This window comes from Ranitomeya imitator, chromosome 2, assembly GCF_032444005.1.
Source record: "Ranitomeya imitator isolate aRanImi1 chromosome 2, aRanImi1.pri, whole genome shotgun sequence".
Classification (NCBI taxonomy): domain Eukaryota; kingdom Metazoa; phylum Chordata; class Amphibia; order Anura; family Dendrobatidae; genus Ranitomeya; species Ranitomeya imitator.
Window position 1 is genome coordinate 853,906,989 of NC_091283.1, and position 18,732 is coordinate 853,925,720.

Here is an 18,732-nt window from a genome sequence, read left to right on the forward strand (position 1 = left end):
TGTCACACACTGCACACTATATATAATTACACACAGATGTCACACACTGCACACTATATATAATTACACACAGATGTCACACACTGTACACTATATATAATTACACAGATGTCACACACTGTACACACTATATATAATTACACACAGATGTCACACACTGTACACTATATATAATTACACACAGATGTCACACTGTACACTATATATAATTACACACAGATGTCACACACTGTACACTATATATAATTACACATATGTCACACACTGTACACACTATATATAATTACACACAGATGTCACACACTGTACACTATATATAATTACACACAGATGTCACACACTTTACACACTATATATAATTACACACAGATGTCACACACTGTACACTATATATAATTACACACAGATGTCACACACTGTACACTATATATAATTACACACAGATGTCACACACTGTACACTATATATAATTACACACAGATGTCACACACTGTACACTATATATAATTACACACATATGTCACACACTGCACACTATATATAATTACACACAGATGTCACACACTGCACACTATATATAATTACACACAGATGTCACACACTACACTATATATAATTACACACAGATGTCACACACTGTACACTATATATAATTACACACAGATGTCACACACTGTACACACTATATATAATTACACACAGATGTCACACACTGTACACTATATATAATTACACACAGATGTCACACACTGTACACTATATATAATTACACACAGATGTCACACTGTACACACTATATATAATTACACACAGATGTCACACTGTACACTATATATAATTACACAGATGTCACACACTGTACACACTATGTATAATTACACACAGATGTCACACACTGTACACTATATATAATTACACACAGATGTCACACACTTTACACACTATATATAATTACACACAGATGTCACACACTGTACACTATATACAATTACACACAGATGTCACACTGCACACTACATATAATTACACACAGATGTCACACACTGTACACACTATATATAATTACACACAGATGTCACACTGTACACTATATATAATTACACAGATGTCACACACTGTACACACTTTGTATAATTACACACAGATGTCACACACTGTACACTATATACAATTACACACAGATGTCACACACTGTACACTATATACAATTACACACAGATGTCACACTGCACACTACATATAATTACACACAGATGTCACACACTGTACACACTATATATAATTACACACAGATGTCACACTGTACACTATATATAATTACACAGATGTCACACACTGTACACACTTTGTATAATTACACACAGATGTCACACACTGTACACTACATATAATTACACACAGATGTCACACACTGTACACTATATATAATTACACACAGATGTCACACACTACACACTATATATAATTACACACAGATGTCACACACTGTACACACTATATATAATTACACACAGATGTCACACACTTTAGACACTATATATAATTACACACAGATGTCACACACTTTACACACTATATATAATTACACACAGATGTCACACACTGTACACTATATATAATTACACACAGATGTCACACACTGTACACTATATATAATTACACACAGATGTCACACACTGTACACACTATATATAATTACACACAGATGTCACACACTGTACACACTATATATAATTACACACAGATGTCACACACTGTACACTATATATAATTACACACAGATGTCACACACTTTACACACTATATATAATTACACACAGATGTCACACACTGTACACTATATATAATTACACACAGATGTCACACACTGTACACTATATATAATTACACACAGATGTCACACACTTTACACACTATATATAATTACACACAGATGTCACACACTGTACACTATATATAATTACACACAGATGTCACACACTTTACACACTATATATAATTACACACAGATGTCACACACTTTAAACACTATATATAATTACACACAGATGTCACACACTGCACACTATATATAATTACACACAGATGTCACACACTGTACACTATATATAATTACACACAGATGTCACACACTGTACACACTATATATAATTACACACAGATGTCACACACTGCACACTATATATAATTACACACAGATGTCACACTGTACACACTATATATAATTACACACAGATGTCACACACTGTACACACTATAATTACACAGATGTCACACACTGCACACTATATATAATTACACACAGATGTCACACACTGTACACACTATATATAATTACACACAGATGTCACACACTGCACACTATATATAATTACACACAGATGTCACACACTGCACACTATATATAATTACACACAGATGTCACACACTGCACACTATATATAATTACACACAGATGTCACACACTGTACACTATATATAATTACACACAGATGTCACACACTGTACACACTATATATAATTACACACTGATGTCACACACTGTACACTATATATAATTACACACAGATGTCACACACTGTACACTATATATAATTACACACAGATGTCACACACTGTACACACTATATATAATTACACACAGATGTCACACACTGTACACACTATATATAATTACACACAGATGTCACACTGCACACACTATATATAATTACACACAGATGTCACACACTGTACACTATATATAATTACACACAGATGTCACACTGCACACACTATATATAATTACACAGATGTCACACACTGTACACTATATATAATTACACACAGATGTCACACACTGTACACTATATATAATTACACACAGATGTCACACACTGTACACTATATATAATTACACACAGATGTCACACACTGTACACACTATATATAATTACACACAGATGTCACACACTGTACACACTATATATAATTACACACAGATGTCACACACTGTACACACTATATATAATTACACACAGATGTCACACACTGCACACTATATATAATTACACACTGATGTCACACACTGTACACTATATATAATTACACACAGATGTCACACACTGTACACTATATATAATTACACAGATGTCACACACTGCACACTATATATAATTACACACAGATGTCACACACTGTACACTATATATAATTACACACAGATGTCACACACTGTACACTATATATAATTACACAGATGTCACACACTGCACACTATATATAATTACACACAGATGTCACACACTGTACACACTATATATAATTACACAGATGTCACACACTGCACACTATATATAATTACACACTGATGTCACACACTGTACACACTATATATAATTACACACAGATGTCACACACTGCACACTATATATAATTACACACTGATGTCACACACTGCACACTATATATAATTACACACTGATGTCACACACTGTACACACTATATATAATTACACACAGATGTCACACACTGCACACTATATATAATTACACAGATGTCACACACTGCACACTATATATAATTACACAGATGTCACACACTGTACACTATATATAATTACACACAGATGTCACACACTATATATAATTACACACAGATGTCACACACTGTACACACTATATATAATTACACACAGATGTCACACACTGTACACACTATATATAATTACACACAGATGTCACACACTGCACACTATATATAATTACACACAGATGTCACACACTGTACACTATATATAATTACACACAGATGTCACACACTGCACACTATATATAATTACACACAGATGTCACACACTGTACACTATATATAATTACACACAGATGTCACACACTGTACACTATATATAATTACACACAGATGTCACACACTGTACACACTATATATAATTACACACAGATGTCACACACTGTACACACTATATATAATTACACACAGATATCACACACTGTACACTATATATAATTACACACAGATGTCACACACTGTACACTATATATAATTACACACAGATGTCACACACTGTACACTATATATAATTACACACAGATGTCACACACTGTACACTATATATAATTACACACAGATGTCACACACTGTACACTATATATAATTACACACAGATGTCACACACTGTACACACTATATATAATTACACACAGATGTCACACACTACACACTATATATAATTACACACAGATGTCACACACTGTACACTATATATAATTACACACAGATGTGTCACACTGTACACTATATATAATTACACACAGATGTCACACTGTACACACTATATATAATTACACACAGATGTCACACACTGTACACTATATATAATTACACACAGATGTCACACACTGTACACTATATATAATTACACACAGATGTCACACACTGTACACACTATATATAATTACACACAGATGTGTCACACTGTACACTATATATAATTACACACAGATGTCACACACTGTACACTATATATAATAACACACAGATGTGTCACACTGTACACTATATATAATTACACACAGATGTCACACACTGTACACTATATATAATTACACACAGATGTCACACACTGTACACACTATATATAATTACACACAGATGTGTCACACTGTACACTATATATAATTACACACAGATGTGTCACACACTGTACACTATATATAATTACACACAGATGTCACACACTGTACACACTATATATAATTACACACAGATGTCACACTGTACACACTATATATAATTACACACAGATGTCACACACTGTACACTATATATAATTACACACAGATGTCACACACTGCACACTATATATAATTACACACAGATGTCACACACTGTACACTATATATAATTACACACAGATGTCACACACTGTACACTATATATAATTACACACAGATGTCACACACTGTACACTATATATAATTACACACAGATGTCACACACTGTACACTATATATAATTACACACAGATGTCACACACTGTACACTATATATAATTACACACAGATGTCACACACTGTACACTATATATAATTACACACAGATGTCACACACTGTACACTATATATAATTACACACAGATGTCACACACTGTACACTATATATAATTACACACACTGTACACTATATATAATTACACACAGATGTCACACACTGCACACTATATATAATTACACACAGATGTCACACACTGTACACTATATATAATTACACACAGATGTCACACACTGCACACTATATATAATTACACACAGATGTCACACACTGCACACTATATATAATTACACACAGATGTCACACACTGCACACTATATATAATTACACACAGATGTCACACACTGCACACTATATATAATTACACACAGATGTCACACACTGTACACTATATATAATTACACACAGATGTCACACACTGTACACTATATATAATTACACACACTGTACACTATATATAATTACACACAGATGTCACACACTGCACACTATATATAATTACACACAGATGTCACACACTGTACACTATATATAATTACACACAGATGTCACACACTGCACACTATATATAATTACACACAGATGTCACACACTGTACACACTATATATAATTACACACAGATGTCACACACTGTACACACTATATATAATTACACACAGATGTCACACACTGTACACTATATATAATTACACACAGATGTCACACACTGTACACACTATATATAATTACACACAGATGTCACACACTGTACACACTATATATAATTACACAGATGTCACACACTGTACACACTATATATAATTACACACAGATGTCACACACTGTACACACTATATATAATTACACACAGATGTCACACACTGTACACTATATATAATTACACACAGATGTCACACACTGTACACACTATATATAATTACACACAGATGTCACACACTGTACACACTATATATAATTACACACAGATGTCACACACTGTACACTATATATAATTACACACAGATGTCACACACTGCACACTATATGTAATTACACACAGATGTCACACACTATATATAATTACACACAGATGTCACACACTGTACACTATATATATAATTACACACAGATGTCACACACTGTACACACTATATATAATTACACACAGATGTCACACACTGTACACTATATATAATTACACACAGATGTCACACACTGTACACACTATATATAATTACACACAGATGTCACACACTGTACACTATATATAATTACACACACTGTACACTATATATAATTACACACAGATGTCACACACTGTACACACTATATATAATTACACACAGATGTCACACACTACACACTATATATAATTACACACAGATGTCACACACTGTACACTATATATAATTACACACAGATGTCACACACTGTACACACTATATATAATTACACACAGATGTCACACACTACATATAATTACACACAGATGTCACACACTGTACACTATATATAATTACACACAGATGTCACACACTGTACACACTATATATAATTACACACAGATGTCACAAACTACACACTATATATAATTACACACAGATGTCACACACTACACACTATATATAATTACACACAGATGTCACACACTGTACACTATATATAATTACACACAGATGTCACACACTGTACACACTATATATAATTACACACAGATGTCACACACTGTACACTATATATAATTACACACACTGTACACTATATATAATTACACACAGATGTCACACACTGTACACACTATATATAATTACACACAGATGTCACACACTGTACACTATATATAATTACACACAGATGTCACACACTGCACACTATATATAATTACACACAGATGTCACACACTGTACACACTATATATAATTACACACAGATGTCACACACTGTACACTATATATAATTACACACAGATGTCACACACTGTACACACTATATATAATTACACACAGATGTCACACACTGTACACTATATATAATTACACACAGATGTCACACACTGCACACTATATATAATTACACACAGATGTCACACACTGTACACACTATATATAATTACACACAGATGTCACACACTGTACACTATATAATTACACACAGATGTCACACACTGCACACTATATATAATTACACACAGATGTCACACACTGTACACTATATATAATTACACACAGATGTCACACACTGTACACACTATATATAATTACACACAGATGTCACACACTGTACACTATATATAATTACACACAGATGTCACACACTGTACACTATATATAATTACACACAGATGTCACACACTGTACACACTATATATAATTACACACAGATGTCACACACTGTACACTATATATAATTACACACAGATGTCACACACTGCACACTATATATAATTACACACAGATGTCACACACTGTACACTATATATAATTACACACAGATGTCACACACTACACACTATATATAATTACACACAGATGTCACACACTGTACACTATATATAATTACACACGTCACACACTGTACACACTATATATAATTACACACACTGTACACTATATATAATTACACACAGATGTCACACACTGTACACTATATATAATTACACACAGATGTCACACACTGTACACTATATATAATTACACACAGATGTCACACACTGCACACTATATATAATTACACACAGATGTCACACACTGTACACTATATATAATTACACACAGATGTCACACACTGCACACTATATATAATTACACACAGATGTCACACACTGTACACTATATATAATTACACACAGATGTCACACACTGTACACTATATATAATTACACACAGATGTCACACACTGTACACACTATATATAATTACACACAGATGTCACACTGTACACTATATATAATTACACACAGATGTCACACACTGTACACTATATATAATTACACACAGATGTCACACACTGTACACACTATATATAATTACACAGATGTCACACACTGTACACACTATATATAATTACACACAGATGTCACACACTGCACACTATATATAATTACACACAGATGTCACACTATACACACTATATATAATTACACACAGATGTCACACACTGTACACTATATATAATTACACACTGATGTCACACACTGTACACTATATATAATTACACACAGATGTCACACACTGTACACTATATATAATTACACACAGATGTCACACACTGTACACTATATATAATTACACACAGATGTCACACACTGTACACACTATATATAATTACACACAGATGTCACACACTGCACACTATATATAATTACACACAGATGTCACACACTGTACACTATATATAATTACACACAGATGTCACACACTGCACACTATATATAATTACACACAGATGTCACACACTGTACACTATATATAATTACACACTGATGTCACACACTGTACACTATATATAATTACACACATATGTCACACACTGTACACTATATATAATTACACACAGATGTCACACACTGTACACTATATATAATTACACACAGATGTCACACACTGTACACTATATACAATTACACACAGATGTCACACACTGCACACTATATATAATTACACACAGATGTCACACACTGTACACTATATATAATTACACACAGATGTCACACACTGTACACACTATATATAATTACACACAGATGTCACACTGTACACTATATATAATTACACACAGATGTCACACACTGCACACTATATATAATTACACACAGATGTCACACACTGTACACTATATATAATTACACACAGATGTCACACACTGTACACACTATATATAATTACACACAGATGTCACACACTGTACACTATATACAATTACACACAGATGTCACACACTGTACACTATATATAATTACACAGATGTCACACACTGTACACTATATATAATTACACACAGATGTCACACACTGTACACTATATATAATTACACACAGATGTCACACACTGTACACTATATATAATTACACACAGATGTCACACACTGTACACTATATATAATTACACACAGATGTCACACTGTACACTATATATAATTACACACAGATGTCACACACTGTACACTATATATAATTACACACAGATGTCACACACTGTACACTATATATAATTACACACAGATGTCACACACTGTACACACTATATATAATTACACAGATGTCACACACTGTACACACTATATATAATTACACAGATGTCACACACTGTACACACTATATATAATTACACAGATGTCACACACTGTACACTATATATATAATTACACACAGATGTCACACACTACACACTATATATAATTACACACAGATGTCACACACTGCACACTATATATAATTACACACAGATGTCACACACTGTACACACTATATATAATTACACACAGATGTCACACACTGTACACTATATATAATTACACACAGATGTCACACTGCACACTATATATAATTACACACAGATGTCACACACTGTACACTATATATAATTACACACAGATGTCACACACTGTACACACTATATATAATTACACACAGATGTCACACACTGTACACTATATACAATTACACACAGATGTCACACACTGTACACTATATATAATTACACACAGATGTCACACACTGTACACTATATATAATTACACACAGATGTCACACACTGCACACTATATATAATTACACACAGATGTCACACACTGTACACTATATATAATTACACACAGATGTCACACACTGTACACTATATACAATTACACACAGATGTCACACACTGTACACACTATATATAATTACACACAGATGTCACACACTGTACACTATATATAATTACACACAGATGTCACACACTGTACACTATATATAATTACACACAGATGTCACACACTGTACACACTATATATAATTACACACAGATGTCACACACTGTACACACTATATATAATTACACACAGATGTCACACACTGCACACTATATATAATTACACACAGATGTCACACACTGCACACTATATATAATTACACACAGATGTCACACACTGCACACTATATATAATTACACACAGATGTCACACACTGCACACTATATATAATTACACACAGATGTCACACACTGCACACTATATATAATTACACACAGATGTCACACACTGTACACTATATATAATTACACACAGATGTCACACACTGCACACTATATATAATTACACACAGATGTCACACACTGTACACTATATATAATTACACACACTGTACACTATATATAATTACACACAGATGTCACACACTACACACTATATATAATTACACACAGATGTCACACACTGCACACTATATATAATTACACACAGATGTCACACACTGTACACTATATATAATTACACACACTGTACACTATATATAATTACACACAGATGTCACACACTGCACACTATATATAATTACACACAGATGTCACACACTGCACACTATATATAATTACACACAGATGTCACACACTGTACACTATATATAATTACACACACTGTACACTATATATAATTACACACAGATGTCACACACTGTACACACTATATATAATTACACACAGATGTCACACACTGTACACACTATATATAATTACACACAGATGTCACACACTGTACACTATATATAATTACACACAGATGTCACACACTGTACACACTATATATAATTACACACAGATGTCACACACTGTACACTATATATAATTACACACAGATGTCACACACTGCACACTATATATAATTACACACAGATGTCACACACTGTACACTATATATAATTACACACAGATGTCACACACTGCACACTATATATAATTACACACAGATGTCACACACTGTACACTATATATAATTACACACAGATGTCACACACTGCACACTATATATAATTACACACAGATGTCACACACTGTACACTATATATAATTACACACACTGCACACTATATATAATTACACACAGATGTCACACACTGTACACTATATATAATTACACACAGATGTCACACACTGCACACTATATATAATTACACACAGATGTCACACACTGTACACACTATATATAATTACACACAGATGTCACACACTGTACACACTATATATAATTACACACAGATGTCACACACTGTACACACTATATATAATTACACACAGATGTCACACACTGTACACACTATATATAATTACACACAGATGTCACACACTGTACACACTATATATAATTACACACAGATGTCACACACTGTACACTATATATAATTACACACAGATGTCACACACTGTACACACTATATATAATTACACACAGATGTCACACACTGTACACTATATATAATTACACACAGATGTCACACACTGTACACTATATATAATTACACACAGATGTCACACACTGTACACACTATATATAATTACACACAGATGTCACACACTGTACACTATATATAATTACACACAGATGTCACACACTGTACACTATATATAATTACACACAGATGTCACACACTGTACACACTATATATAATTACACACAGATGTCACACACTGTACACTATATATAATTACACACAGATGTCACACACTGTACACTATATATAATTACACACAGATGTCACACACTGTACACACTATATATAATTACACACAGATGTCACACACTGTACACTATATATAATTACACACAGATGTCACACACTGTACACACTATATATAATTACACACAGATGTCACACACTGTACACTATATATAATTACACACAGATGTCACACACTGTACACTATATATAATTACACACAGATGTCACACACTGTACACACTATATATAATTACACAGATGTCACACACTGCACACTATATATAATTACACACAGATGTCACACACTGTACACTATATATAATTACACACACTGCACACTATATATAATTACACACAGATGTCACACACTGTACACTATATATAATTACACACACTGCACACTATATATAATTACACAGATGTCACACACTGTACACTATATATAATTACACACAGATGTCACACACTGTACACTATATATAATTACACACAGATGTCACACACTGCACACTATATATAATTACACACAGATGTCACACACTGTACACTATATATAATTACACACAGATGTCACACACTGTACACTATATATAATTACACACAGATGTCACACACTGTACACACTATATATAATTACACACAGATGTCACACACTGCACACTATATATAATTACACAGATGTCACACACTGTACACTATATATAATTACACACAGATGTCACACACTGTACACTATATATAATTACACACAGATGTCACACACTGTACACTATATATAATTACACACAGATGTCACACACTGCACACACTATATATAATTACACAGATGTCACACACTGTACACACTATATATAATTACACACAGATGTCACACACTGTACACTATATATAATTACACAGATGTCACACACTGTACACTATATATAATTACACACAGATGTCACACACTGCACACTATATATAATTACACAGATGTCACACACTGTACACACTATATATAATTACACACAGATGTCACACACTGCACACTATATATAATTACACAGATGTCACACACTGTACACACTATATATAATTACACACACTGTACACACTATACACTATATATAATTACACACAGATGTCACACACTGTACACTATATATAATTACACACAGATGTCACACACTGTACACTATATATAATTACACACACTGTACACACTATACACTATATATAATTACACACAGATGTCACACACTGTACACTATATATAATTACACACAGATGTCACACACTGTACACTATATATAATTACACACAGATGTCACACACTGCACACTATATATAATTACACACAGATGTCACACACTGTACACTATATATAATTACACACAGATGTCACACACTGTACACACTATATATAATTACACACAGATGTCACACACTGTACACACTATATATAATTACACACAGATGTCACACACTGTACACTATATATAATTACACACAGATGTCACACACTGTACACTATATATAATTACACACAGATGTCACACACTATATATAATTACACACAGATGTCACACACTGTACACTATATATAATTACACACAGATGTCACACTGTACACACTATATATAATTACACACAGATGTCACACACTGTACACTATATATAATTACACACAGATGTCACACACTGTACACTATATATAATTACACACAGATGTCACACACTGCACACTATATATAATTACACACAGATGTCACACACTGCACACACTATATATAATTACACACAGATGTCACACACTGCACACACTATATATAATTACACACAGATGTCACACACTGTACACTATATATAATTACACACATATGTCACACACTGCACACTATATATAATTACACACAGATGTCACACACTGCACACTATATATAATTACACACAGATGTCACACACTGCACACTATATATAATTACACACAGATGTCACACACTGTACACTATATATAATTACACACAGATGTCACACACTGCTCACTATATATAATTACACACAGATGTCACACACTGCTCACTATATATAATTACACACAGATGTCACACACTGCTCACTATATATAATTACACACAGATGTCACACACTGTACACACTATATATAATTACACACAGATGTCACACACTGTACACTATATATAATTACACACAGATGTCACACACTGTACACTATATATAATTACACACAGATGTCACACACTGTACACTATATATAATTACACACAGATGTCACACACTGCTCACTATATATAATTACACACAGATGTCACACACTGCTCACTATATATAATTACACACAGATGTCACACACTGTACACTATATATAATTACACAGATGTCACACACTGTACACTATATATAATTACACACAGATGTCACACACTGTACACTATATATAATTACACACAGATGTCACACACTGCACACTATATATAATTACACACAGATGTCACACACTGTACACTATATATAATTACACACTGATGTCACACACTGTACACACTATATATAATTACACACAGATGTCACACACTGTACACTATATATAATTACACACAGATGTCACACACTGCTCACTATATATAATTACACACAGATGTCACACACTGTACACACTATATATAATTACACACAGATGTCACACACTGCTCACTATATATAATTACACACAGATGTCACACACTGTACACTATATATAATTACACACAGATGTCACACACTGTACACTATATATAATTACACACAGATGTCACACACTGTACACACTATATATAATTACACACAGATGTCACACACTGTACACTATATATAATTACACACAGATGTCACACACTGCTCACTATATATAATTACACACTGATGTCACACACTGTACACACTATATATAATTACACACAGATGTCACACACTGCTCACTATATATAATTACACACAGATGTCACACACTGTACACTATATATAATTACACACAGATGTCACACACTGTACACTATATATAATTACACACAGATGTCACACACTGTACACTATATATAATTACACACAGATGTCACACACTGTACACTATATATAATTACACACAGATGTCACACACTGTACACACTATATATAATTACACACAGATGTCACACACTGTACACTATATATAATTACACACAGATGTCACACACTGTACACTATATATAATTACACACAGATGTCACACACTGTACACACTATATATAATTACACACAGATGTCACACACTGTACACTATATATAATTACACACAGATGTCACACACTGCTCACTATATATAATTACACACAGATGTCACACACTGTACACTATATATAATTACACACAGATGTCACACACTGTACACTATATATAATTACACACAGATGTCACACACTGTACACACTATATATAATTACACACAGATGTCACACACTGTACACTATATATAATTACACACAGATGTCACACACTGCTCACTATATATAATTACACACAGATGTCACACACTGTACACTATATATAATTACACACAGATGTCACACACTGTACACTATATATAATTACACACAGATGTCACACACTGTACACACTATATATAATTACACACAGATGTCACACACTGTACACTATATATAATTACACACAGATGTCACACACTGCACACTATATATAATTACACACAGATGTCACACACTGTACACACTATATATAATTACACACAGATGTCACACACTGTACACTATATATAATTACACACAGATGTCAGACACTGCTCACTATATATAATTACACACTGATGTCACACACTGTACACTATATATAATTACACACAGATGTCACACACTGTACACACTATATATAATTACACACAGATGTCACACACTGTACACTATATATAATTACACACAGATGTCACACACTGCTCACTATATATAATTACACACAGATGTCACACACTGTACACTATATATAATTACACACAGATGTCACACACTGTACACTATATATAATTACACACAGATGTCACACACTGTACACACTATATATAATTACACACAGATGTCACACACTGTACACACTATATAATTACACACAGATGTCACACACTGTACACTATATATAATTACACACAGATGTCAGACACTGCTCACTATATATAATTACACACTGATGTCACACACTGTACACTATATATAATTACACACAGATGTCACACACTGTACACTATATATAATTACACACAGATGTCACACACTGTACACACTATATATAATTACACACAGATGTCACACACTGTACACACTATATAATTACACACAGATGTCACACACTGTACACTATATATAATTACACACAGATGTCACACACTGTACACACTATATATAATTACACACACTGCACACTATATATATATATACATCTCTCTGCACTCACAGAACTTGTTGGCGCTGTTGCTGATTCCGGCCAGTCCGCCTCCTCCGCTCCTCCCGCCGTCCCGTCCTCTCCTGCTCAGCTCCGGGGCGCAGTCCGGCCGCTGCCGCCAGTGGTTGTGGTTCGGATCCTCCTCCTCCTCCATGTATCTGGATGTGTCCGACCATTATCGGCCCGGCACCGGGCACTTCCGTTCCGGTCGCGCAGCATGCCGGGAGCTGTAGTCATAGAGACAGCGGACATCCGGCGGCGAATCAGAAGCTTCCCTGCCGGAAGTCGTCCTGTCACATGGCGGCGGCCATCATATTCCTGCTCCAGCGGAGATCAATGCGATATCACGGACATGCTATATACCCCGAGCCCCGTATACCCCGAGCCCTATATACCCCGAGCCCCGTATACACCGAGCCCCGTATACCCCGAGCCCCGTATACCCCGAGCCCCGTATACAGCATCCTATATACCCCGAGCCCCGTATACAGCATCCTATATACCCCGAGCCCTATATACCCCGAGCCCTATATACCCCGAGCCCTATATACCCCGAGCCCCGTATACAGCATCCTATATACCCCGAGCCCCGTATACACCGAGGCCTATATACCCCGAGCCCCGTATACAGCATCCTATATACACCGAGCCCTATATACCCCGAGCCCTATATACCCCGAGCCCCGTATACAGCATCCTATATACCCCGAGCCCCGTATACACCGAGGCCTATATACCCCGAGCCCCGTATACAGCATCCTATATACCCCGAGCCCTATATACCCCGAGCCCTATATACCCCGAGCCCCGTATACAGCATCCTATATACCCCGAGCCCCGTATACCCCGAGCCCCATATACCCCGAGCCCCGTATACAGCATCCTATATACCCCGAGCCCCGTATACACCGAGGCCTATATACCCCGAGCCCCGTATACAGCATCCTATATACACCGAGCCCTATATACCCCGAGCCCTATATACCCCGAGCCCCGTATACAGCATCCTATATACCCCGAGCCCCGTATACCCCGAGCCCCATATACCCCGAGCCCCGTATACAGCATCCTATATACCCCGAGCCCCGTATACACCGAGCCCCGTATACCCCGAGCCCCGTATACAGCATCCTATATACCCCGAGCCCTATATACCCCGAGCCCTGTATACACCGAGCCCCGTATACAGCATCCTATATACCCCGAGCCCTATATACCCCGAGCCCTGTATACACCGAGCCCCGTATACAGCATCCTATATACCCCGAGCCCTATATACCCCGAGCCCCATATACACCGAGGCCTATATACCCCGAGCCCTATATACCCCGAGCCCCGTATACACCGAGGCCTATATACCCCGAGCCCCGTATACCCCAAGCCCTATATACCCCGAGCCCCGTATACCCCGAGCCCCGTATACACCGAGGCCTATATACACCGAGCCCTATATACCCCGAGCCCCGTATACAGCATCCTATATACCCCGAGCCCTATATACCCCGAGCCCCGTATACACCGAGCCCCGTATACAGCATCCTATATACCCCGAGCCCTATATACCCCGAGCCCCGTATACACCGAGCCCCGTATACAGCATCCTATATACCCCGAGCCCTATATACCCCGAGCCCCGTATACACCGAGCCCCGTATACAGCATCCTATATACCCCGAGCCCCGTATACACCGAGGCCTATATACCCCGAGCCCCGTATACACCGAGGCCTATATACCCCGAGCCCCGTATACCCCAAGCCCTATATACCCCGAGCCCCGTATACCCCGAGCCCCGTATACACCGAGGCCTATATACACCGAGCCCTATATACCCCGAGCCCCGTATACAGCATCCTATATACCCCGAGCCCTATATACACCGAGCCCCGTATACCCCAAGCCCTATATACCCCGAGCCCCGTATACACCGAGCCCCGTATACACCGAGGCCTATATACCCCGAGCCCTATATACACCGAGCCCCGTATACCCCGAGCCCTATATACCCCGAGCCCCGTATACACCGAGCCCCATATACACCGAGCCCCGTATACCCCGAGCCCTATATACCCCGAGCCCCGTATACAGCATCCTATATACCCCGAGCCCCGTATACACCGAGCCCCGTATACATCATCCTATATACACCGAGCCCCGTATACACCGAGCCCTGTATACACCGAGCCCCGTATACACCAAGCTCTATATACACCGAGCCCTATATACACCGAGGCCTATATACACCGAGCCCCGTATACACCGAGCCCCGTATACACCGAGCCCTATATACACCGAGCCCCGTATACACCGAGCCCTATATACACCGAGCCCTATATACACCGAGCCCCATATACACCAAGCTCTATATACACCGAGCCCTGTATACACCGAGCCCTGTATACACACCGAGCCCTGTATACACACCGAGCCCTATATACACCAAGCTCTATATACACCGAGCCCTATATACACCGAGCCCTATATACACCGAGCCCCGTATACACCGAGCCCTGTATACACCGAGCCCTGTATACACACCGAGCCCTAT

General features: G+C 36.3%; 1 protein-coding gene across 2 annotated transcripts in view; it reads right to left on the bottom strand.

Annotated features, from left to right (window-relative positions):
• CACUL1 (CDK2 associated cullin domain 1) overlaps positions 1-16,402 on the bottom strand; it is an 89,393-nt gene extending 72,991 nt beyond the window's left edge. The window contains exon 1 of one of the 2 annotated variants that reach the window (XM_069754404.1): positions 16,198-16,402. In XM_069754404.1, the coding sequence (XP_069610505.1) occupies positions 16,198-16,339 (142 nt within the window). In that variant the 5' untranslated portion in view covers positions 16,340-16,402. The remainder of the gene's footprint in view (positions 1-16,197) is intronic. The other variant, XM_069754405.1, reaches the window with a different exon arrangement.
• Positions 16,403-18,732: the final 2,330 nt, after the last annotated feature.